Consider the following 26362-nt stretch of genomic DNA (forward strand, 5'->3'; position numbering starts at 1 on the left):
GTTACATCTCCCATATTTCCATAGTTCCTAAAGTTAACAAATATTCAGTATAAAGTATTAAGTACAAATATTAAACACTTCATTTCTATTTATTTGTAAACTAGATGTTTTTTTTTATTTTACAATTTGTGAACATTTTGAACAAAAAAGTTAAGTTTAAGATTTTTTGGATATTTGAACAAATTAATATTTTTATGTAATAGTGATAGATCTTCATACAAACTGATAATGAAAGAAAATGACAAAATCAAAACCAATCCATGTTTCTGATCGCAAAATTACCTATAATCTGTCATAAGGAACCTGACGCCTAACGTTCTGTCTACCAAGAGCTGACCTAGGTTTTAAACCTTTGACTTGTCCCCAGGTAGACAGAGAGTCAGAAGACAGGTTGACCAGACCTAGGTTTTAAACCATTGAATCGTCCCCAGGAAGCCAGAGGACAGGTTCCTTGATACAAACTATAGTAAACCTTGTGCGCTGAAGGTAGACAGGAAATCAGACAATGAAATTATCTGTTACATAATATACTTTTAATATTGGAAATATTTAAAAAAATAATACAGATAGAGCTTAAATATTTGGTACACACTTATTCAGTGAAACAAACAAACCATATATACATAAAACACACTATATACATACTAAATAACTATATACAAATACACACTATCAAAGTCAAAACATATATACATAAACTACACTAGGCTTAATACTAACTACATGACTACATAAAAATACATACTATAAGCTTAGAAAGTAAAAAATATATACAATTTAAGAGCAATATTTGCCACTTTGCTTTCTCAAATCCAAAGAGAACATGTACATTGTTAGGTTGTTGGTGTTTGTTTGTGGTGAGCGGCTCCTATCTGCTGTTGAGCTCCTCAATCCCTGACTATGTGGCCCTCTCATGACACTGCGACACACACTGCTTCTGTTGCCTCGTCTCAAATATCAACCACAGTCTCAGAGTCTTCATGCATGTCTGGAACACTAAAAATATGCATCACTTTCACAGTATGTAATTTTCTATTACATCTTTATATGATCTTCATATCATATAATATCTTCATATCAGTTCTGTCACAGTTCAGCCACAGTTCAGTCTCAGGTGCATCCACAATTCCTCGGCCAACTTTCCGTCAGTTGGTTTCAATCAGTCTCTAATTTACTATGATGTTAGTAAAAATTTTAAAATTAAAACCCAAAATTCTATCAAATTATCGTACTACAATACTAAGATGGTATATCAATCTTGTTGATTGTTACAAACATTGCTCAAAATATAAACACAATCAATCAAATAAAAAAAGCACTATTTTCTAACCTGAAACATGTCCGTCAGGCGTCTGAACAATCTAAGAATATCGTTGTAAACTGTAAAGAAATCTGAAATTGACTGACGGACCTGCGCCGGATGAGTGTAGATAAGGAAATAGAAAATCCATTAAAGAATATTGTGGTTGACTGTGCCGTGACTGATATGACTGAACTGAGACGTGCCGTAATGGTAATGTGTGAATCGACAATCGACCTTTATATAATACTAGCCACTATACGCGTGCTAATGATCAGCAGAACACAGTTTTTTGTCAAGCGTGGCAAGACCTGGCATCATACTCGCATGACGGAAGGAGAGATTGAAAGGACTTTTATTGATTCACGTTCACAGAGATATACATGTTGATATCAACAAGGTCATTGCTTAAGTTTTCTAGAAGCTTAGGGGACTTGACTTTGTTTTGTAGAAACCTATATCACGAACCAAATGAAAAAAAGTAAACTGTATAAATAGTTATTCAATTTTTTGGTTCTATTTTATTGGGTGTCTAGTTTATGTCCAATTTAAAATTCAAGACTAATTCCAGATTTTCACGACTAGTTTTTCAACAATTAGTGATGTGTTGATACCAAAATATATAAATTCTCAATTCTTGATACTGATACCATATTTTATAGTTTAACCAAATGTTCTAAATAATTTGGTTATACTACACCAAACCCTGTCTTTATACCATAAAGTACAGGGTGCGGCAAAAAAACCGATCTATTTTCTGCAGAGCTCTGTTCAGCGACAGGTTGTCCGCGAGGGGTGGCAGTAGGCTCGTTGGAAATCCTACACAATGACATATTTTGTAGTCATAGAGCAGTGGTCACCTGAGCTAGTGCAGTTGTTATGGAGTCGTTTTTATAAAATAGTGAATTCATTCATTGCTACACAGCGGCAGTTTCATACATTTTTTCAATTAAGGCGACATGGAGAAGTCCCGTTGCGTAGCTCAATAATGCGGTGGTTTACTTACTTTAGGACAACGGCTTCTGCGTTGAAAAAGAAGCTGACAGGCCTTCCAAAGTCAGATCGGACGCCAGACAACAAACATTCGATAGAGTTCGTGCTGCTGTGGAAAACAGTCCTCGTAGGCCCAAAAACAAGCGGCTGCCTTGGACATGTCTGACCGCTCAGTTTCACAAATGTTGAGGTTAATTTTCATCCCTATGGATTGGAATAATGATCTGTATAATTTGGTAACCATCCATACAGATAATCACGACAGAACCTCTCTACGTCGCACGGAACTGCCGCTGAGTTGCAATGACTAAATCATTTCTTTTTAAAAACAACTCGATAACAACCGTACATAGCTCATACGACCACTGCTCTATGACTACAAAAAATTGCATTGTATGGGCTTTCCAACGAGTCTACTCCCAACACCCTCAGACGACCTGTCACTGAACAGTGCACTGCAGAAAATGGATCGGTTTTTTTGCCGCACCCTGTATTATTAAGATAATGGAGTGTTTTTTCAGTAAAGAAAAAAATACAACAATGAAAAACTCTAACTAGCAAAATTGGGTTTTATTCGATAATGACAATCTTCTGTGACCGTTTACACATCATCATTGATTGCCACAGACACGGAAACGTCAACGTTGTTGTCCGCAATCGTTGCAAAATCATAACATCTCCCGTGGCCACATAGACATCATCGTCGTCTCCCTCGGTCACGGAAACATCATCGTCGTCTATTATGATCGCTAAAATATTATGAACATTTCCTGCGGCCATGTAGACATCATCATTACATGCCGCGGTCACAGAAACGTCATCGTCGTGGTCCGCGCTGCAAAATCGTGAACATATTTTGTGGCTGTGTGGACATCATTCGTCGTGTCTCGTTGTCACAGAAACGCCATCGCCGTCATCCGCGATTGCGGCAAAATCATGAAAAATCCCAAATTTGATATCAAAATAAAGACTTAATTCCGACTTTTCAAGACCATTCTGAAATTCAACACTAATTTCCGACTTTCCCGTTTTTCCCGACAACTAGACACCCTGCTCTTATCATAAAAACACACAAATTCTCAGATCCAAAAATTAATTACTTAACTTCTATGGTCCTTTTTTACATCTTAATCAAATGCGGGGAGTTAGAAATAGTTCTTCTCTTCAAATTTTGATATTATAGGGTGACTACTTTATTTTGAATAAATAGGGAGATGTATATGTTTTCACTTCTCATTGCAAGGTCAAATGTAAAACTACACAGTAACAAAACAATAGTAATTCTGTATACCTGTGTGAGTGTCCCTGAAGGCCACGTAGGCTCACGCGCACACACACACACACACAAGGACAGGGGATTAGGACCGGCCACATTCTGTCCTGCGCTCCGTTAATTAGTCACAAGTGGCATTTCATTTATCAAATGTAAAACTTGTTAACTTAAATAACTTAAAATAGTTAGCAGTGATCGATTCTGCTCCTCAACACGAGAAAATTGATACCAAACACAATGTAGCTTTTATAAAACCTGGAATATATTGCAGTTATGTTATGTGAAGGAATATTTAAGTAAATCATGGGTTGTTTCGTATCGTTTTAATTGTAATTTTCAGGGGAATTTAAATGTATTAACCGTTTCCATTTGAAATTACAACATTAAATAAAAAGCCACATTTTGATTACAAGTGGTATCTAAAAGAACTAATGAAGCGAAAGTACGGCCAGTCTAGGGTCGGTCCTAATCCTCTCTGCTCGTGAGGGTGAGTGTGCGTGTGTGTGAGGGGAACTGACCTGGTGTCCAGGGACATTCCCAAATTGCTAAGACTATAGTAGTAAGTTACACCAACCTTGCAAGCCCAAGTGACACCCTACCCTCTTGTAAAATCCATTCAATGTCATACTGTATGTCCAATCTAAGCATAAAATATAATTTTTGAGATTAACTTGTTAGCTGCCTGCAGTAATGCCGGATTTCTAAACTTTTCTCAAACAAGTTGTAAGCCTAGAATTACCTAACATTTGACAACACTGAGCAGTAGCGAATTGCTAATGTTTTGCAGATCCTAATACATATAAACAATTTTCTGTGGTGTTGTTGAGAGCTCTTAGGTGATGAGCAGAAGTGAAAAGAATTTTGTATAATTATAATAATCAGGCCTACTTAGGGTTATGACTCCATTTAGGTAAATATTAAAATTTATTTGATATTTCTTAAATTTACAAAATTAATTATCTTTTGTAGTCAAAACTACTTTAATTAGTTGAAAGATCAATTTGAATTACAACACATCGTTACACGTCCAATCTCTGAGATGATTATGAGATACTGAACTTCAGTTGATATCAGCTCAACACACAGTATTCAAGTGTTTCTTTTTCTCCACCAAGTGACAATCAATTGGCTATTGTGCATTATTACATGAAGCTTAACTAGTGTACCTAGATATTTAAGCCAAGAAAGTATTTTTACTATCGGGGGTTAAAATCTACAATATAATTTCATATTGCTTCCAAAATACTAATAATATTTACACCCTTTGAACAATACAATTTACAGTTGAAATTAAACTATTTGAAGGTTATCTTAAAGTAAGAAGATGCAACTGCGGGAAATGGTTACAAATTTTGGTGGTTAACTCAGTGTTGTCGTGATCGTAGGAGTAGTATATGGCCATTTATAGTAAAAATACTTTGTTTTAAACTTGTTATTAAATTTTACTATATGTCTGCCTACTGAATAATTTGAATAGTTTGGTCCCAATTACTTCGGAATTTCAATTATTGGACTAAGGCTTCATCTAGCCTGGAAGACCTAACTCTTAAGTCAGCTTAGGATAACCCCTTAACTACCAGGATAACATTATCAGATTGTTAATGACTGGATTTGATCCTGTAGGACAATATTATTTCTTAAACCATATTAATCTACAGTTAAAATGTATTGTTAAATGGATGGTTTCAAACCTAAAGTTATTCTCTGTTCCGAATGGTTCACACAAGGTTCATCTAGGATCCCTCAAAGTCCCGGCTGGACTAAAAATGTGGCCAAGCAGCACGTCTTCAGAGGGAAGAGTCTGAAGCCTTGTGCATTGAAGAACTGGAACACAATATTTGACATAAGTTGAAGTTTTTATCATATATAGTATATTTGTTACACTATATTGACATGTATATTGCATGATGGTTGTTGGAAATTATTTTTGTCTTCTGCGATAGCGGCAAAATCTTGAATATCTCCTGCTGTAACAGAAACATCATCATCCTCTTCCACAATCGCGGCAAGATTCTAATCATCTCCCGGGGTCCTGTGGACAGTATCATTGTCTCTCGTGGTCAAGGCAAAATCATGAACATCTCTTGCAGTCGTTTGGATATTATTTTTTTTTTCTTATTTTAAGATACAATTTTCTAATTTCTCTCAAAGCCATTTTGAAGAGCTTTAAAAAACTTTAAAAATTGGTATATATTGAAATGATTTTTAACAATTATTGCTTACAAACAAAATTTAAAAAATTGTAAATTTAAAATTTTTATGTTATTCTTATGGAGATTACTGGATATTATTATAACTTGCTTGTTTATACATATATATTTTCATAAAACTTGGCAAATTTATTCATTTTATACTAAGCTATTAATATTTTATAACGAGCCTTTTTCCTAGGGGGGTAAATATTTGTTATTTGGCCCCGCACCGATTGTTGAAGTAAGCAAGCGGCGACGGCGAAGCTAGCGAGCGCCCTTTGACCCAGCTTATCAGTACCGATAAGCCTGGGATATCCGAGTTTCTCAGGATAGCCTAGGACGGACATTCTAGTGGTGGATCCCGTACAGTGAGGAAGGTAGTGTTGGTGTCTGGCTGAGACGACGTTTGGTGTACTGGAGTACGTTGGTGTTGTGCGGTGTGACAGTGAGTGTCGGCGTTCAAGTTGGGTAGTGACCCACTTGTGGTGAGTGGACGACGTTTTACTATATTTTGGTTTATGAGTTGATAGTTGACATTAAAAACATTCATCTCTGATTTGATTGCGAGAGTTAGAGTTCTAACCGTGCTGGTCAAAGCCTGATGGTAGTTAGTATTTACAGGTGTCAGGAATAATATTAAAGTATTTTCCTGACGGTTCTGGGCAGGCGCTAGAGCGCAAATAATATAATTTATTGACTGTGGTAGATATTATTTTGCGTTGTACCAAGAGTTCGTTACATTACTAATAACTCTGAGGCCCGACAAACCTAGGCTGCACGATTTGGCGTGCGTAGTTGGAAGCACGCGGCCAGTAGGCTAGTAGCTAATTTTATTAGCCTATTAACAGAAGCCCAGCTAAGTAATATAACGTTGATATAGTAGCAGTAGTACTAGTAGCAGTAGGGTTGTTATTGATTAATCATTTGATTATTTCAATTTGACCTGAACAGCTTGTTTAGTAATCCAACATGTTACCTTGGTAACTTGGATAGCGGAGTACCGGCTATCAGATAACATATTTATCTAGTGTTTGGAACGTATTTAATATTTATTTATCTGCAACTAAGTTGCTAATTTAATAGTAGTGCAATTGACATCTAGTTTTGCTTGTTTAGCTTGGTATTTATTGAGACCAGCTACTAGAGGTTTAGTGTCACTCTGCCTATAGTATACACTTGTACTATTATATGGTATGGTTGTGTATTGTAGTTTAGTGGCCTAGTAGACCCCGCCTGGTGATAACTCGCGTTGTGGTTTTTATTGGCAAGTCGTCGTGTAACTCACTGTGTTTTAGGCACTTTGGGCTTAACTATTGGATAGTTAGGATGAAGCCCGAGTTGCGTAGTCAGCAACGACCCCCTAGGAGTGTGGGGAATCAGCGTAGGCCTGGTAGTGATTATTGCACGTTTGTTTTGGTGACTTGTTTTGACTTGTTCACAGTGCCCGTGTATGAGCCAGTCCTATACCGGTTAGACCCAGCTATTGGCCTAGTGGTTTCCCTGACCTTATCGCAGACCCTAGAACTTTACCCAGCCATTGTAGGCTGAGCTATCCCCGGCAAACGTTTGCGACTGCACTTACTTGTAATATTTTTCCAGTGCGAGAAAGAGAGCGTTGCAATTTTATTAAAAACACACTTTAATACTCTCCCTGTAGCAGTAAACCTAGGAAATTCGCTTAGTCTGCAGGGAAATTTATTCATTTATTCATTCATTCATTTATTCATGTAAATTTTCACAAATTACACCATATACAGAGGAGTTTCCTCAATGGTAGATGACATGTCAAAAATATGATACAAAAATGTTAAAAACTAAATTAAAATGTAACTTAAACATAATGAGAAAACAAACTCTCCACATGAACCATTTTACAAACCACTATTACTATATAAAATAAAATCCTCTACTGAATAAAACATATGGCTCTTTGGATAGTTAACAAGTTTTCTTTTTAATGCTTTGGCAGAAGATTCATTGCGAATATGAGAAGGTAGTTTATTAAATAATCGGCTGCCTGTATAGAATGGTGTCTTTTCAAAAGCTGCTGTTCGATGTATCGGCAAAGAAAGATTACAATTACGTGTAGGATAGTTATGTGTAGATTTTAAAAGAGTGAATTTGTGAAAATTTTCTTTAACAAATAGAAGGGGATGTAGAATGAAAATGCAAGGTACAGGCAGAATATCTAATTTCCTGAAAATTGGTTTGGCTGATGCAGTATGGGGGGAATTTGTCATAGAACGGACAATGCTTTTCTGAATCTTAAATATTGCCGAAGAAGACTGTGAGTTGCCCCAAAATATCACTCCATATGTTAAGTTTGAATAGACATATGCATAGTAAACCATTTTCAAAATGTTTATCTCCAGGATTTTTTATAAGTTTAGAATTAGAAAATGACCTTTATGGAGAATTTTTGATAAAATATTTACATGCTCATTCCACTTCAAGGAAGGATCAACGTGTAACCCTAAGAATTTATAACTATCTGCTGTCTGCAATAAGGGTTTGACATTGACATAAGAGGCATCAGAGTATTTTGTATTGGAGTAGTTGGAATGAAAATTAATAGCAAAGTATTATTTTTATTTAAAAGAAGGCCATTAGCTTTAAACCAAGAATTCATAGCAGATAAGTCATTTTCTAGCATTTTAAATAAATTAACCCAGATGGGGTGTTTACATAAAAGAGTAGTATTATCTGCATATGTTATTAATTTCGAGTTATGAACTGCATTTGGTAGATCATTAGCAAAGACTAAGTAAAGGAATGGCCCCAGAATTGATCCTTGAGGGACACCAGCTTTAACAATGGAATAATTACTTTGAACAATATTATTTATTTTGACTGATTGTTTCCTATTATCAAGATAGGACTGAACCCAGAGAAGTGCATTACCACTCACCCCATAGTGATTCAATTTTTTCATGAGCAAGTCATGGTCAACACAGTCGAAGGCCTTTGACAGATCACAGAACACTCCGACTGTGTACTGCGATCTGTCAACAGCCTCCGAAATGCCCGAAACAAACTCATAAATTGCCTTAGTTGTATTTCTACCCTTCCTGAAACCAAACTGGTTTTCACAAAATATGTGATTGCTCTCAAAAAAATAAGATAATCGGTTTAAAGCTACCTTCTCAAATACTTTAGCGAAAGTAGGGAGGATGGAGATAGGCCGATAATTGTCCAAAACTGAAGAATCCCCCTTTTTTTTAAACAGGTTAAAAATGGTTACAAATTTCGGTGGTTAACTCAGTGTTGTCGTGATCGTAGGAGTAGTATATGGCCATTTACAGTCGTAAAAATACTTTGCTTTAAACTTGTTATTAAATTTTACTATATGTCTGCCTACTGAACAATTTGAATAGTTTGGTCCCAATTACTTCGGAATTTCAATTATTGGACTAAAGCTTCATCTAGCCTGGAAGACCTAACTCTTAAGTCAGCTTAGGATAACCCCTTAACTACCAGGATAACATTATCAGATTGTTAATGACTGGATTTGATCCTGTAGGACAATATTTTTTCTTAAACCATATTAATCTACAGTTAAAATGTATTGTTAAATGGATGGTTTCAAACCTAAAGTTATTCTCTGTTCCGCATGGTTCACACAAGGTTCATCTAGGATCCCTCAAAGTCCCGGCTGGACTAAAAATGTGGCCAAGCAGCACGTCTTCAGAGGGAAGAGTCTGAAGCCTTGTGCATTGAAGAACTGGAACACAATATTTGACATAAGTTGAAGTTTTTAACATATATAGTATATTTGTTACACTATATTGACCATGTATATTGCATGATAGTTGTTGGAAATTATTTTTTTCTTCTGCGATAGCGGCAAAATCTTGAATATCTCCTGCTGTAACAGAAACATCATCATCCTCTTCCGCAATCGTGGCAAGATTCAAATCATCTCCCGGGGACCTGTGGACAGTATCATTGTCTCTCGTGGTCAAGGCAAAATCATGAACATCTCTTGCAGTCGTTTGGATATTATTATTTTATTTCTTATTTTAAGATACAATTTTCGAATTTCTCTCAAAACCATTTTGAAGAGCTTAAAAAAACTTTAAAAATTGGTATATTATAAGTGATTTTTAACAATTATTGCTTACAAACAAGATTTAAAAAATTGTAAATTTAGAATTTTTATCTTATTCTTATGGAGAATACTGGATATTATTATAACTTGCTTGTTTATATATATATATATATATATATATATATATATATATATATATATATATATATATATATTGATAAAACATGGCAAATTTATTCATTTTATACTAAGCTATTAATATTTTATTAAAAACACACACTTTAATACTCTCCCTGTAGCAGTAAACCTAGGTACTTGTTAAACCTAATGTTATTTAAAATATATTAAAGTGAATATCGAATCAGACAAATGAAAATTCGCTTAGTAAGCAGGTTTGCTGCAGGGGGGGGTATTTTTAATTACTTTCAACAAAATCAGAAAAATTTAATGTTTGTAGCACTTGTTTCCTTGAATTGCTACTTAAATATTAACAGCAATTAAATTATCCAGCTGATCATAAGGACTAAGTAAAGAAATACTTTTTTGATAAGGATAACATGGGAACTTAAAAAGCCACTGGGGCAGAGCCTAAAAAATATAAGGTAAATTTCCAAATTTATGCAACACGACACTCTCTTTCCAATGAGAGACTTGAATGGTCAAAATCGGTTATGAAATGAGGGAGGAGTTCAACGGACAAATTTTCGTGTTGGCATATTAACTATAGATGTAAATATCATCAATTGTAATGAGTAGGCTACTTAGGTTTGATTGTACAGAGAAGGTATTTTTTTAACCCTCGAGCGGGCGCTTGCGGAGTTTTCCTCCGCACTTGTAGTTTTTGTTAATATAAATTATGCACAATGGGTGTCGGCAGTCGTGTCTGGCTCCATACTTCATGCGCCTTATCCCGGGAATGCCCCTAAGCTATGTTTACCCCCAAATTTCTCCTTATTTTGTTGTCAGTTGCAATTCAGTGCCACGGTGTCAGTTTGGGGAGGTTTTCCCCGCGTGCGCCCTATCGCGTAGCGTAGATTTTATTTCTCATGCCTCTTGTCAAACTGTGTGTATATTTTATACATACGAAAATATAAACATGATTAAATGTACTGTATTGTTTCATTTATAATTATTAGCAAGTAGTATTTTGTTTCAATGTATAGGTATGATTGCATTATTGCGGAACAAAACTCCGCACGCCCCCTCTTGTAACACCCACAGTGATACCTTTATACTAGTAAATTGCTCAATATGTTTATTTGAAATATTACTCATATTAAGTTAAAAGAATAATGTTATTAACAAAGAAATTAGGTGTCTGATTAGGTTAACATTTACATACCAGTATAGCATCCGATCTGAAATACATGCACATTACACAAGAAATAGCCATCATCTCAACAAGACTTACACTTACACACAATAGCTACAAATATCTTGGTATACAATTTTTTTCATAAATTGCCTCCTTCTGCAGTAACAATTCCTATAAAAAATTTCAAAAAAATCCTTGATTCATTGTTAAAATTAACAAGTTTTTACCCTGTAGATAAGTTCTTGTTCTTGGAGGTTTTAGATATAAGTTTTTAAATAATTTAAGATCAAGGTTCCTGTTATTTATTCCATGACTATGTTTAATGCTTTAATGATAAGATGTCATTCGACAATAAAGAGATTTGATTAGATTGGGGGTCAAAAATGGAAAAATACATTTTTACTCCATATAACCTCCCATAGAACCCTTCATGCGTAGGCTTTCGCGGCCGTTGTCATTGAAATCCATGGTGATGGTTTTCAGCCTAGCCACTGAGGATGCCACTTCATAGTAAGGGTGAAACGTCTGGTTGTGAAACATAACTGAGGACGCGGTTGACGCCGAAAACCATCACCATGGATCCAATAGAACCCTGTTTCCATGGTACGATCATGCTACATCCCTACGTACGTTTTGACGTTTGTACAAAATTTAATGAAAATTGGATTATATTTACTCAAGTCATCACGCTAACGGACACACACATTTATATAAATTTGAAAGTTTTGGGCTCAGAAGACATCGAAACAAAAAAAATAAATCAGTCCTGGATCTAGGTCTTCCTATGAGACTTATGATAAAAGTTTATTATCATTATCATTCATTATCAATTGGGATGGGGACATCACATAGGTGCGGAAAACCAAATATGAGTGTAGAATGGGGTGATACGCCTTATGTGGCTTTGTTACTGACCTAGACCAGCTGTTTTATTAGTCAGGCCCATTTATTAAAAGCCCAACGATCAAAGACAGATGGGTCCAGTTTCAAACCATCAAAAAGCTCCACATTTTTCTCAGGATTGAAGTGGTGACCTCATGATTACCAGGCAAGCACTATAACCACTGGGCCACCAAGCTAATCCTTGTTATATAGGAAATTACCTCATATTTCCCTGTAAGGGGTATTACCTATAATAAGGTACGAAATTGAATTTTCGACACTTAGCTTAAGGGGACTGTGACCATAAAAATTACCAAAAATTCAAATTTTCCTTTTTTGGTCTTTTATTATTAATTAAAATCTTCTGATTACAGTATAATTATTTTTTTCTCCAGCTTGACTGGAAGTTAGTAAAAGAAAATTATTAAAAAAAATTACCTACCAGGTCCCAATTGTTGGATTGAATTGGAAGAATCACGTTCATAACCCCTCTAAAAAGTTAAATTCAGTATGTTTTCAAATGATGGTCTTAAGAAATGTTGTTGATTTAAACACTAGACTAATGATTTATCACGCTTTATTTTTATCAATTTTACAGTATGGAATAGTTTTGTGGCGTCACCTCTGATTCGTATAAACTTTTTAAACATAAAAAAAGAATACTTAGAATTTTGACTTTTAAACCCGTAAAACATTCTTGCAAACATCTTTTTAAAGAAATAATGATTCTAACCGTCCCTAATTTGTATATTCTTAAATGTTTATTGTATGTGAAATAAAATTTTAAAAAACTCCACAGTAATCCTACACAGATTAAATCTTGTGGAAAGGACACCTTCTTATATGGGTAAAAGATTTTTAACAATTTGCCTGGGTACTACAAATCAATAGTAGGATTAATTTGTATCTTTTAAAGAAAATTTTTTAGAATTTTGTTGGAAAAGAATTATTATAGTACAGATCAGTTTCTCGAAGACAAATAAATGTAAATTGTTTGTTTTGTTACTATGTATTTATTTTTACCAATAAGCTAGTTTATTTTAGTATAGTTTGACAATGTCATCTGTTTTGTCTGGCTGTGCCAGAGCATTTAAAAACACTTTGTGTTACAATAAAGATGAGTTTGACTATGACTATGACTCAATGCAACTACTAACTGCTCAGACTCTTGCACATGGGCCTACGTTTTCTGTGATTCCTGTAAGTTCGCTTTTTATAACTTTGATGTCACTTTTCTCAGCTATCTGTAGGACTAGAGTAACCAAATGTTTACCACATATTTTAGACATAGCATACTAGTTCCTCCCAAAAGGATTTTGATTTATTCAACCCACCAGTCTTTATAAAAAATATTTTGTACAATTTTCTAAAAAAAATTTTAGTTTTTTGGAAAAAAAAATACTACGAGTAATTTTTGTTCAATCTTCTAGGAGGAACTATATAAACATATGACATTTAAAATATAAAAAAATCATACCAACATTCAACTTATGATACTCTAACCACAACAACTTATCAACTGTGGTGTTTAATGGGGAAAATCACATAAGTTGCAATAACTTTTGAGCCTTAGTTTATAAAACATTAAGGGTCGTACCATTGTGTTTGGAGTTAATAGAACCACGGCATACTAAATTTTATCAATCAAAATTGTTAAAGCAGTTAAGTGAAAAGATGCGGGTTTTTTGATGATGAAAAAAAGGTTGAAAATAAAGGATTCAAAAGAGTTTTGAACATATTGTACGGAGAAAATGTAATAAGGAACAAAGAATAAAATGGAGGAACTTAAATTAATTAGATATACGTAGAAAGCGCTCATACAAATTTTAAGCAGACAAATCAATGACAAAACTTTACTTTCTATTATTAATTGTCTTCTATAACCTTGAACAACTTGAACACAGGAATATAATGTCCAGTTGTACTAACCTGAACGTTGTTGTCCAACTCTTGGTCGCTCACACCACCGATCTTGTAGAGCAGCTCCTCCTCCTGTCTCTGCAGCAGCTCCTCCTCCTGTCTCTGCAGCAGCTCCTCCTCCAGTCTCTGTAGAAGCTCCTCCTCCTGTCTCTGCAGCAGCTCCTCTTCCTGTCGATGCAGCTCCTCTTCCTGTCGATGCAGCAGCTCCTCCTCCTGTCGATGCAGCAGCTCCTCCTCCTGTCCATGCAGCAGCTCCTCCTCCTGTCTTTGCAGCAGCTCCTCCTCCTGTCGATGCAGCAGCTCCTCCTCCTGTCGTAGCAGCAGCTCCTCCTCCTGTCGATGCAGCAGCTCCTCCTCCTGTCCATGCAGCAAGCCGTGCAGGTAGTTATAGTGGACTTGGACTTGTCTAACCACCCTCTCCGTCTCCTCCACGTTCTTGCTTCTGCAGCTTCTGTAACATAACATAACACTAAATCAGAAACTAATGCTTTTTCCATTGTAAACTATTATTAATAAGCTCCTCGAATAGAATTATACAAATAGCATAAAAGATGCTACAGTGTAATTGAATTTTACTAGTTGCACTGGCCAAGTATGAGGCCCAAATGGAGACTGGTAGAATCAAAATGGCGGTTTTGATTAAATGCTATTAATTGGGCACTAGATGTTTAGCAAATAAACTCCGATCAGTTCTGGAGAAGTCAAGGTTGGTGCCTCCTCAGACCCATTCATACTATTACATCAGACCCTTTCAATGTGTACCAACAATTATACAACTTGTCATGACTTCATCCAGTGCCTTAATTCTCTAATCAATCCATTTTTAACTCCCTGCTTCTACCATTTGTTTATTACTGAGAGCTTATTATTGAATAAAAATGACAGACGAAGATACTTTAAAGGCATTGTCGACTAAACGGTTGACTCGTTTCAGCACCTATATGGAATCTCTTCGGCATACAGCTGACAAATCTCAAATAAAATATAGATTCAAAAACTTCGAAACAGTATCAAACGATTTTGAGGACATTCAGTCCCAAATCGATATTCTTAGCACCAATCCAAGTGAACAGGAGATTGAGCGGGAATCTTTCAAACAAATATTACGATTTGGTTTCAAGGGCTGACAGCCTTCTCAATCCCAATAGTCCTAGTAGTAACGTTACCAGTCCAACCCCAGAAAGTATAAGTACCAATTCTACTGCTACAGCTCCCACCCCAAGTGTTAAGCTACCTGCAATAAACCTCCCTAAATTTGGTGAACAATATGATGATTGGATGCCGTTCCACGACCTATTTAATTCGCTCATCCACAACAACCCATCTCTGTCAGATGTTGAAAATTTTCACTACCTCCAAACTTCTCTGGATGAAAAAGTCAAACCTATTTTATCATCACTTCAGGCCTCCCTCTCAAAACTATGCCACAGTAGGGGGGTTGTTGAAAGAAATATTTGGCAATAAGCAAATCATTGTTAACAAACATAATAGTGCATTAGTGAACATTGAACCAGCCACTAGGGAAAACGCTTCCTTTCTTAGAAGCATCCTAGATACTATCAACAAACATATCAGGTGTCTGAATAGTTTAGAGCAGCCTGTCGACAAATGGGACACAATTTTAATCTATTTATTAACAAAGAAACTTGACTCCTTCACGTTACGTCATTGGGAAAACCAAAAAACATCTAAAGAAGTCCCCTCCATGGAAAGTTTTTTTCAGTTTTTACAGATTAGATGCCAGGTATTAGAAGCTCTAGATGACAACAAATCTGACAACAAGCCTGTTGCTGTTCCTTTAAAGGTATAAGGTAGGATTAACCATTATGTAAATCTACCAAAAGGCCAAGGGTTTAGTTTTAGTCATGTAGCTACTAACAATCAATGCCAGCTCTGTGCTAATGCTCATCATAAGCTATTTATTTGCCCTAAATTTCTGTCAAAATTTCCATTGGAAAGAATCGCCACTGTCAAACAACACAAACTTTGTAAAAATTGCTTGCAGCCAGGTCATTCAAATGCGAACTGTACATCAGGACTTTGTTCTAAAAAACACGGGACAATTAATGACCGCCCAATGAAAAGGTGAACTACGAATTCATATGTGAATAATTATTGGTTGGTGTTTTATTTTGATGTTAATTGGGAGTCTACAGTATGTGTTTAAAATGTAATGTTAAACAGTTTAGAAATTTAGAAAATAATTTTTAGTTTTCTTGTAATAAACTCTTACTCCAAATTCTGTTCCAGTTTTGACCAGGTAGGGTGGATTTTATATTACGGCACAAAGTTTTATGTTGGGTTTGCTTAAAGAATAATTAACACTATGTTTATCCAAAACCACCGAGATAAGGGAAGATAAAAGCCATTGACGATTGGTGGGATTTGAACCCACACCCTCAGGGCAGAAATCCCACACTCTAAACAATTATCCAGCCGTGCCCCCCAAAAGTATCAAACATATAAGATGTATATATCAATAAAGTAACCTTATAACATCTAAATACCGTGTTTTCAATTGTATACACTTTTATACACTCACCTGTATATTTCAGCCCAGCTGTGTTGGGACTAAGTTTGTATTGTTCAGTCATGTCACCCTTGTACAAATCAGCCCTGAAGTTAAACCTGAAATACACAAATTATCAAATTAAAAATTCAAATATATTTATTCAAAATATTACAACTGCTTGGCCTCGCTAAGTTTACAAAACTTGTTGGTGAGGTCCAATTGATACACAAAAGTTACAACAATTTATACAGTTTTCTTTTCCTTTTTTATGTACAAAAATTATCTGAATCTATTGGTTCTAAGGAGAGTTTTTTGCAGGCACTTATTTTGAAACGGAGCATTTGGAAGGAAATTACAAAACTCTAAATATAATTGAAGAAATTGCTTTTTAATCAACAATATTCTATTTGGATTGCTAAGTGCATTAAATTTTGTTGTCTTTGTTTTTACTTGTTTGTGGATCATTTGTTTTTATTGTTTGCAGAGGCAGTGTAAAACTAATAAAAATAAATACAAATAGAGTTGTTGGTTGAACCATAGATTAAAGGAGTAGTTCTACCCATTAATTTATGGTTGAACATAACCTCTCACTGAAACACATTATATCCTTGCATGTATTTCCACAAGGTAGAAAAAATATAAAACGCTTGAAAAACTTAATGTTTTCCTCTTTTCTTCCCTAAACCAATTGTTCAGTACAGTTCTGTAAATAGCGTAATTAGTAGTCTCATCATCAATCATTAATTTTATTAACATTTAATTAACAGTGTGCATAGGGTTTAATATTTATTTGTATATTAGTTACTTATTTTAAGTCTGTAAAATGTACTCTACTCTACTCACACACACACACACACACACCACGGCAATTCCCCTCCCCCACATTCTCCTTAAAATCATACGATGCCTATGTCATATGGCGTGATCTATCTCTGTCTCTTTCCCTCTCATGGAAAATTCAAATTTCCCCACCATGATTTTATTCAGTTAGCGTCTAAAACCTTCCTCGATCGGACGTATGTGCCGTGCTGCGCCGTTTTTATGGCAATCTCGGTCTTTTGACCACCTCGTGGTGGAAGTGTCCCCACTTAAAACATCTTTCTCTTAAATCAGTGATTAATAACACTAAATTCTCCCATTCGAGTGTGTGCAGTGCATCAGAACCTCAAGAACTTCTTGTGTGTCCCTCAGCGTGGTGAGCTCACCCAATCCCCATTCCCTCTGTTACCTTCCAATGTTGGATTTTCTTATTGAAAGAAGCGGCAAACTTACTTGGAGAGGAGATAATCTTTTTTGGACAATGAGTAAGAGCAATACAATTATTTGTGCTGCTAAAAACTGCTATAGTTCATTAGTGACACACCCAAATAAAAGTTTCTTTGGTTTTCCCACTGACACATCTTTATGTAAAGTATGGTTGGAGAATACCGGAAGAACTGATTTACAAACCAAACAAGTTAGCAAAAATAGATATTGGAGACTCTGTGAAGACCACTTTGAGGATAAGTGGTTTACTGATGGCACTAAACAAGTTTTGAAAAGAAGACTCAACCCTATACCAACTGTTTTAGTCAATAATATTTGCAGTTTGGTTCCATCAAGGTCTGAATCGCTAGTCAATAATATTTGCAGTTTGGTCCCATCGAGGTCTGAATCACAGTTATCACAGTATAAAGACCACTGTACCTCTACTCCTGATGATTTCCTAAGCATTGAATTGCTTGAAGGAGACGTTATGGATAAGTGTATTTTTGACTTTGGAGAATTTTCTGTTGAGAAGCCGCAGTTTCCTCTAACGTATTACACCAAGCCACTTTTGGAACCTAAAGAGTTGAGGAGTCTAACATTGAAAATATCAGAAAATCCATACAGCGGACAACATGATCTGCTAATTTTATGCAGATTCTGTATGAATGAGGCACCTCATTCCTATGTTGAACTTTTCTCTAACACTGCTGATGCAAAGGAAATCAGAAAAATTAGTGATATAGTTCTACTAAAAAAGGTATCAATTTGTGATGGTCTACCCCACAGAGTGTGCCAACAATGTACAATTGATCTTAAAAATTGTGCAAAACTAATCGAGAAATTCCGGAAAGCTGACGAATATTTTAGGTCCATTACAAAGTATTGCTTGTTTATTGAAAATGACAATGTCTCAGAAATACAAATTGAAAAGGAATTTACAACGGACGTATCAAGTAATAATGTCATTGTTCAATATCTACCAAAAACTACTAGTACTAAATTCCCCATTTCGAAGTGTGTAGTGCATCTGAACTTCCAGATCTTCTTGTGTGTCCCTCAGCGTGGTGAGCTCACCCAATCCCCATTCCTCCTGCAACCTTCCAGAGTTGGATTTTCACATTAAAAGGTATATGACACTGTTTTTCTAATCTCTATTAACTCTCATATTGAACATTTTGGTCCTTCGAGCCGGATGTGCTTTGAATCACGCTTTGGAAACTTGCCACTTTGCAACTTTAAACTTTGACTCGGCGTCCTTTGAAAAGCCACATGTTTATTTTTCGTTATTATTTCACTGAACTCAAGTCTCAAACTCTCTCTCACAATTTTCTGTGTGGTAAACACTAATTTGATTGTACATAAACTCTGAACATTTTGTAGTACAAGTGCTTATTGAAATTAATTATTTCGTTTTGGCGCGGAATCGCCATTTTTTCTGATTTGACACTATCCTCATGTGTGCATTTTGTGAATAAAGATGATTTGACTTTGACTTTGATGTGTACAAAGCTATAATCTACACAGGTGGTTGATTTTGACGAAATTTGGTATGTGTTTACTTATCCAAGATGATTTTTTGTTGTTTTTTAGCTTTAATAACAACAGGCTGCATATCAGGGGAGACTGAACAATCGATCTTACTACGGTTTTATTCATGAAACAGAAATCGAGGCTAATATCGCAAGAACAATCTACTTAACAAGCGGTACTGGACAATTGGTGTGATTTTTGTCTCATCTAAAAAAGTTGTATAGAACTGACAATGGCGACAACAGCATTTGCATCTCAATAGAGATTAAGCAATCGATTACATCATATTGTTATCAATGAATGGGATTTCAAAGTTATGATCAAAAAGAAAGACTTGTCTTATATGATGTTAAAGCTATACTATCAAAAACATCTGCATTAAGGGATCATGAACCATCAACATTCGCTTTGTCTTATCAACGAATGTGATATAGAGGCTATAATATCTGCATCTCTTGAAACAATGATAAATGGTTGTTAGCTTTGTCTTATGTACAAAAGCTATAATATCAACAATATGCATCGCACAGGAAGGTGAACAATCGGTGTTAGCTTTGTCCTCTCTGACGAGTGTCCCCAAATTCCGTGAGTAGTGGAGGGATGTTTTATGAGATGCCAGAGTGAGGGTAGCACCCCCACTCGACGTCAGTTACACACGGCACGCGGCACCAAATAATTGTTGTCATAATTTAGTCTTAGCTGTTTTACGAGTTTAAAATAGAATACTATATAAAATCTTAGTGCCAATAAATTTGTAAATATATAATGTCATGCAACATATATATTGTTTTTAAGTTCCAAACAAAAGAAATTATCATATGGCTTTACATGGAGAGATTTCTTTAACACATCTCTTTGCTTCAGAGATTATTTAAAATAGAAAGGTACATCTTAAATAGAACTTTGAAAAACATCGGCGCTCACCAATATTTCATTGATAAATGTCAACAAGCTTAACTCGGCTCATACAGAAGTGCTATGACGAAACCTCTAGCTTATATTTCACTATTTAACATTTACAAGTTATTACACACACACCGATTGAAATAAATAAGGACAATGGCAGGAGAGTTTAATGATCATGTACTATTTATGTACCTAATTGGGACTTAACTTTAAACGAGTATACAAGCTTTAAAGTGATAAAGAGGTGTCTAACTATATTTAGCCTACAAGATTCTAAACAAGCTTAAATAATTTAGAGTTTGACTATCAGCGGAAATCTATGTCAAATACTATCAAAGCGTGTTGGAAAGCGTACAATATCGATTCCTATAAGTTTAATGAGATGATTCGTTAAGGGTCAAATTTGAGGATGGTGTTTGTTATTAGCTTTGATTTTTATTGCTTGGGAATTTCAGTACGTATACAAAAAGTTGATGATTTAATTAAATGATTTTTAATTAGGGTTAGGTATGCCAATGAAGGTTTTAAATTTCGTGAAATCGTAGCGTGCAGCGACGATTCCAGAGAAATTTGTCCCTAAAAATTGTGCTCAGAAGTAAAAAATTTTTTACCACATATTTTATACTGACATACTAGTTCCTCCCAGAAGGATTTTGATTACTCAACACATGAGTCTTTATAACAAATATTTTGTACTAATTTTCTATTAAAAAAAAAAACGGTACTTGCATATTAAACGGAGGCCACATTTTGTCAGCGCGCTGCGGCGGTTATGTTAGGTTGGGTTATCATAATAGAAAGTATAACTTGTCTGGTATCGATTCATAACGAAGCAAGGAAAGTCCTACACACATAATATTTACGATAACCCAACCTAACATAACCGCCGCAGCGCGCTGACAAAATGTGGCCTCCGTTTAATACGTAAGTACCAAAAAAACTGTAGTTTTTTTAAAATAAACAAATACTTAGTGTAATTTTTCAATCTTCTAGGAGGAACTAGATAAACATATGACATTTAAAATTTTTAGAGGTGTGCAGTTATCCGAAAAATCGGGTAGGATTCGGTTCGGTTCGGATATCCGTATCCGAACCGAGCCTAAATTTGATATCCGATACTATCCGTTATATATCCGACTTTTTCGGATAGACAACATATTTTGACGTTTTGGACAGAAAACTAAATCTTCATAACCATCATTAGTTTCCCTGGACAAAATTACAGCAATACGTTTCCAACGACCTTGAAGCTATATATAGACTTGCACTACTTCCCTAAATCTAAAGGACTGGCGAGTTGGATTCCAATCACAGGACAAGATACGTTGTTTTTCGAGTATTCATTGCCCGGTTTGACTTTGGATTGTCTTATTGTGTAGAAACTTTGAATAATCAAAAATAAAATTAGAACTAACCACGATTATTTAGTATTGATTGTGTATATTAAGGGGCGGTTCACGAGCTCGGGACTTCATAGTCCGCGACCAGACGTTGGTCCCGGACTATATAAGCGACGACCAAAAAATGGGTTCACGAGTCAGAGCCTAATGATGTGAAAGCCGGGCCCAGTGTAGGTCGAGACCAAATCCATAGCGGAGCCTAATGACAGGGATTCGCAGGGAATTTCTGTTGAGACGTTGGTAACAACCAACAACAGTCTGGAAACACATGTGAAGCCGCTGCTGCTGACATACGCACTTCCATACAATAGGATGATCGTGAAAAAGGCTGAACCAAAACGTCCAAAACGATTATTTTTCGCGTATTTCATTGTCCCAATGCTCACCTATAATAATCTATCTAATTTTATTGATTTATAAACAAAACAAACCACGTTTGTATGAAATCAGATAATGGAAGTCTGTAGTGAAATATATTTTCTGTGTGCATTCTTATAATTCAATTAAGATGCATGACATAAAGTAACTGGGTATTTATAACCAGATGAATGCCTATTTTGCATGATTGCCCGATAATTTAGGATGGTATTTTGGATAGGATAATTTTAACTAAACTTATTTCAATGGTACAATTATTGAAGCTAAAATGTATTTACAGGTACTGATTATTGATATGAAAATCGTAGGTATGTGCTGGTTTTAATCGTGGTTGTAATATAGGAATATTCTTTCCGTTATTCTTACACTGTTTAACAATCTAACTGGAAAATGTTAAAAAAAATATTCTGCAGTTAGCTCGTAATATTATTTATGTTAACAGCTATGGTTTTTATTTAACATTTTTTGTGTTGTTGCAATTTTTAAAATCTGTTTCATTGGTATTACAATGCGTTTATATTTAGGAAATCCTTTTTTTTTCTTTGGGCATAGTTTCAAACTGAAAATTTGATTTGTTCTGCTTCCATTGCCAAACAAATAGCTACCATCCCAAGCTTTTCAACATCCAATAAATCACTAGTTTCTCAATGAAAAGTGCCATCAGCCAAAAATATTAGTGCAACTAACATTTTTTTCAATTTAGAATACTGTAATGGATTTTACTGTCGGGAAATCCGTGCCTTGGAGTGAACGCATCAAATGACTCATTGACGGCATCTTTGGAAACATTTAAATCTATCTTTAAATTCATCAAGTCATAAAAGGGGTTTAGCATAGATAAAACATACTCCCTTAGGTTTTAGTCATGATAACGAGCTGGTCCTATGCGAGGTAGTGGAGTGATGGTACATAATTGTTAACATAATACAGTAGGCCTATAGATATTTCATAGTCATATTCAATACACACGGCGACCAGTGTGTACAACACAAGACGGTGATATCACCGCGAACCGTACTCAACGACTGACGGTTTGCTTGATGTTTCCCACGGCAAAAAAAACTATTTATGATAATTATGTTATATAACGATGGTTTAACTGAGGCTGATTAGTTATATTTATATTCTATGCATAATTTTGTCGTTAAAATTGTAATAACATGGGGCTTATCAGTAAAAATATCTTTGTTATGATACTACTTTGTTCGGTGCATAACTTATCTGTCGTTTTAAGTTGTTTTTTGAGTTGTCTTTTTCATGTTTTATGAGCCTTTTTCCCATTTTTACATATTTTTTAAATATGGTTTTGTGGGTAATGGAATTGTTCGGAATTTATTGAGGAACCATATTTAAACATTAGTTTTTAAAAAATAATGAAAATAAAGGAGCCAATTAGATAAAACCGGCATGATGTCACCTTAAACCTGCCTCCTACCAGGTCTGAGTTGGAGACCAAACACCATTGTTCTTTAGGGCCCGAACCATCTCATTTGGGCTCGGACTTGACTCGTGAACCCACCGGGACTAATGATCAGAAGCCGGGCCTATCTGTAATTGGACTCGTGAACCCAACTTTTAAAACCGGGTTTTATCCCTGCACTAATTGAGTGCCGCCTATCAGTTTGGTCCGCGGCTTATATAGTCTCGAGCTCGTTAACCCGATTTTTTAAGTCGCGGCCCAAATACCGGTTATTTCCGGATTCTGGGCTCGGACTACGATAGTCCCGAGCTCGTGAACCGCCCCTAAATGATTAAATGATAGGGACCAGGGGAAATATACAAACTTTTGTCATGATTTGAATTTCAACATCCAAATACAATATTGCACAATCAAGATATTTTAGGTCATTGACCTTTATTATACATCCGGTATTGCTGTTTCAGGAGAAACACGTTGATAAATTATAAATTGATATTCCCGTGGTTAAAAAGAATTATTTTATAAACCTATAAAACAAAATCATAAAATCTTACATAAAGATAATAACAATAACAGCAATTAATTGTAAAAAGGGTATAAAGATAACAACGTCATTATACTTTCTCTTTGTTCTTCTATTTCTTGGGTTTCCCTTCATCACGCATTCAACAAGTTGCCTAGTTGCCCATATCGTTATCAGCTTTTGTGACATAGCACAGCAGGGAGTAAAACTTGACGAAAATCGGTTAATTTTTACCTATTATTTAATTACCAATGTACTTGATTGGTAATGTATTAATAAATTGGCCGGTTTTTGTCAAATTTTACACCAAATTTATTGGAATTTCAAGGTGAATATCAATAAAACAATTATTACCAAATATGTTTATTCATTTAAAAGATTGATTTGTGGTATTGGGTTCCCCACTGAGTGCAGCCGAGCGGCACTAATGAGGGTTGAAGTGAACAATAGACGGCTTATCAGACCCGACCCTCCCCAGTGGTCTGGAGAAAGCTTGTAAAAAAACTATTGTTGCACACGCGCGTGACTTGTTGACCTTGGGCTGCTTCAACTTTAATTTTTTCAAATGAACTGTGATGTTTCAAAATCAAAAACAATAACTTGGGACCATACTGCATAACAATAATGGACTGCAATAATTATTGAATTTAAAATCCATTTTTAACAAACTTATAACTTTTTAACTTTTAAAACTTATCTTGGTATTTTACTTGGGGTAATGAAGTTATGTAGGCTAGTGTAATTCTTGGTTCATCAAGGTTCTACTGAATTATGTTTGGCAGTGAATAAGTGTAGAATGAAATTTATAAATTCAGGGATACACACCTTTTACAGAGTTATAAAGCCTAATTGCTCTAATTAACTTGCCACAACATCAAATCTAGAGCCCAGTTTAGTGTATTAGTGATGGTTTCTAAACTTGGCAAACCCCAAGAATGCCACTTAAGGCCAATAATCTGTTCCAAAAACGTAAGGAAATACAATGTGAAAATAAAATTGAGATAGAAATCCTTGTCTTGTGAGAACCAGGAAACAACATAAAACATAACCTCAAGTAAACAAACCCAAACGTTTTGACATCAGTCCTGCTGAGCTTAAGTGTTGTGTGAAGATTTCGGCTGCTAGTGTACTTAATTCAAGCAACCAACTTTTGAAAATAGATGTTGTGAATTGTGATTTTCAAGAGAGAAAAACTGTGGACGTGGCTAATTTGAAATTTTATGATTCAAAATTGCCATTTATGTTTATTTACACAGCTTTACAGTGTTTTATATGTAAAAAATGCATATGCAGCTTATTATTAACCGCGCCGAACTATCCGAATCCGAAAATATCCGAATCCGAACCTCCCAATATCCGATCCGATCCGAACCGAGCCTCAACTATCCGATCCGAATCCGATCCGAAATGAAATTTCACTATCCGCACACCTCTAAAATTTTTTTAACAATATACCAACTTTCAACTTATGATACTTACGTTATGATACACCAACTTATCAACTATGGTGTTTCATGGGTAAGATCACATAAGTTGCAACAACTTAATTTTTACAACATTAGGGGTCGTACCATTTTTGTTGATGAAAAAATGTTAAAAATAAAGGATTCAAAAGATTTTTGAAAATGTATGGAGAAACTGTAAACCTAAACTGTAACAAGCAAAAAAGAGTAAAATGGAGGAACTTAATTTAACAAGACATAGAATGTGCTGATACAAATTTTAACAGAAAAATCAATGACAAAACTTAACTTTCTATTATTGATTGTTTCCATAACCTTGAACAACTTGAACACAGGAATATAATGTCCAGTTGTACTTACTTGAATGTTGTTATCAACTCTTGGTCGCTCACACCACAGATCTTGTTGAACAGCTCCTCCTCCTGTCTCTGCAGCAGCTCCTCCTCCTGTTCCTGCAGCAAGCCATACAGGCAGTTATAGTGGATTTGGACTTGTCTCACCACCTTCTCCGTCCCCTCCCCATTCTTGTTTCTGCAGCTTCTGTAACATAACATAACACTAAATCAGCAACTAATGCTTTTTCCATTGTAAACTATTATTAATAAGCTTCTCGAATAGAACCATACAAATAGTATAAAAGATGCTACAGTCTAATTGAATTTTACTAGTTGCACTGGCCAAGTATGAGGCCCAAATGGAGACTGATAGAATCAAAATGGCGGTTTTGATTCAATGCTATTAATTGGGCACTAGATGTATAGAAAAGAAACTCCAATCAGTTCTGGAGAAGTCAAGGTTGGTGCCTCCTCAGACCCATTCATACTATTACATCAGACCCTTTCAATGTGTACCAACAGTTATACAACTTGTCACGACTTCATCCAGTGCCTTAATTCTCTAATCAATCCATTTTTAACTCCCTGCTTCTACCATTTGTTTATTACCGTAGAGCTTATTGAATAAAAATGACAGACGAAGATACTTTAAAGGCATTGTCGACTAAATGGTTGACTCGTATCAGCACCTATATGGAATCTCTTTGGCATACAGCCGACACAT

The 26362-nt window shown here is 35.4% G+C and overlaps 1 protein-coding gene across 1 annotated transcript; it reads right to left on the reverse strand.

Moving 5' to 3' along the window:
* Positions 1-526: 526 nt before the first annotated feature.
* On the reverse strand, positions 527-26362 carry LOC128998800 (luc7-like protein 3). The gene is made up of 7 exons (XM_054425156.1): positions 26328-26362; positions 25664-25843; positions 16466-16551; positions 13933-14374; positions 9347-9479; positions 5258-5390; positions 527-996 (listed from the first exon to the last, which is right to left on the reverse strand). Exons 1-4 carry the CDS (start codon positions 26360-26362, stop codon positions 13962-13964), a joined length of 714 nt encoding a protein of 237 aa, XP_054281131.1. The 3' UTR covers positions 527-996; positions 5258-5390; positions 9347-9479; positions 13933-13961.

This window comes from Macrosteles quadrilineatus, unplaced genomic scaffold, assembly GCF_028750875.1.
Source record: "Macrosteles quadrilineatus isolate MER2022 unplaced genomic scaffold, UCM_ALF_1.0 Scaffold_7__1_contigs__length_78375512, whole genome shotgun sequence".
Lineage (NCBI taxonomy): Eukaryota > Metazoa > Arthropoda > Insecta > Hemiptera > Cicadellidae > Macrosteles > Macrosteles quadrilineatus.

What these genes read in the sequence shown, in the direction of transcription:
- LOC128998800 (XM_054425156.1), bottom strand. Translation starts at nt 26,362, where the DNA reads ATGTGTCGGCTGTATGCCAAAGAGATTCCATATAG. An exon ending in GCCAAAGAGATTCCATATAG is followed by an intron (nt 25,844 to 26,327) that starts GTGCTGATACGA and finishes GTTATGTTACAG; the next exon opens with AAGCTGCAGAAACAAGAATG. An exon ending in AGCTGGGCTGAAATATACAG is followed by an intron (nt 14,375 to 16,465) that starts GTGAGTGTATAA and finishes GTTATGTTACAG; the next exon opens with AAGCTGCAGAAGCAAGAACG.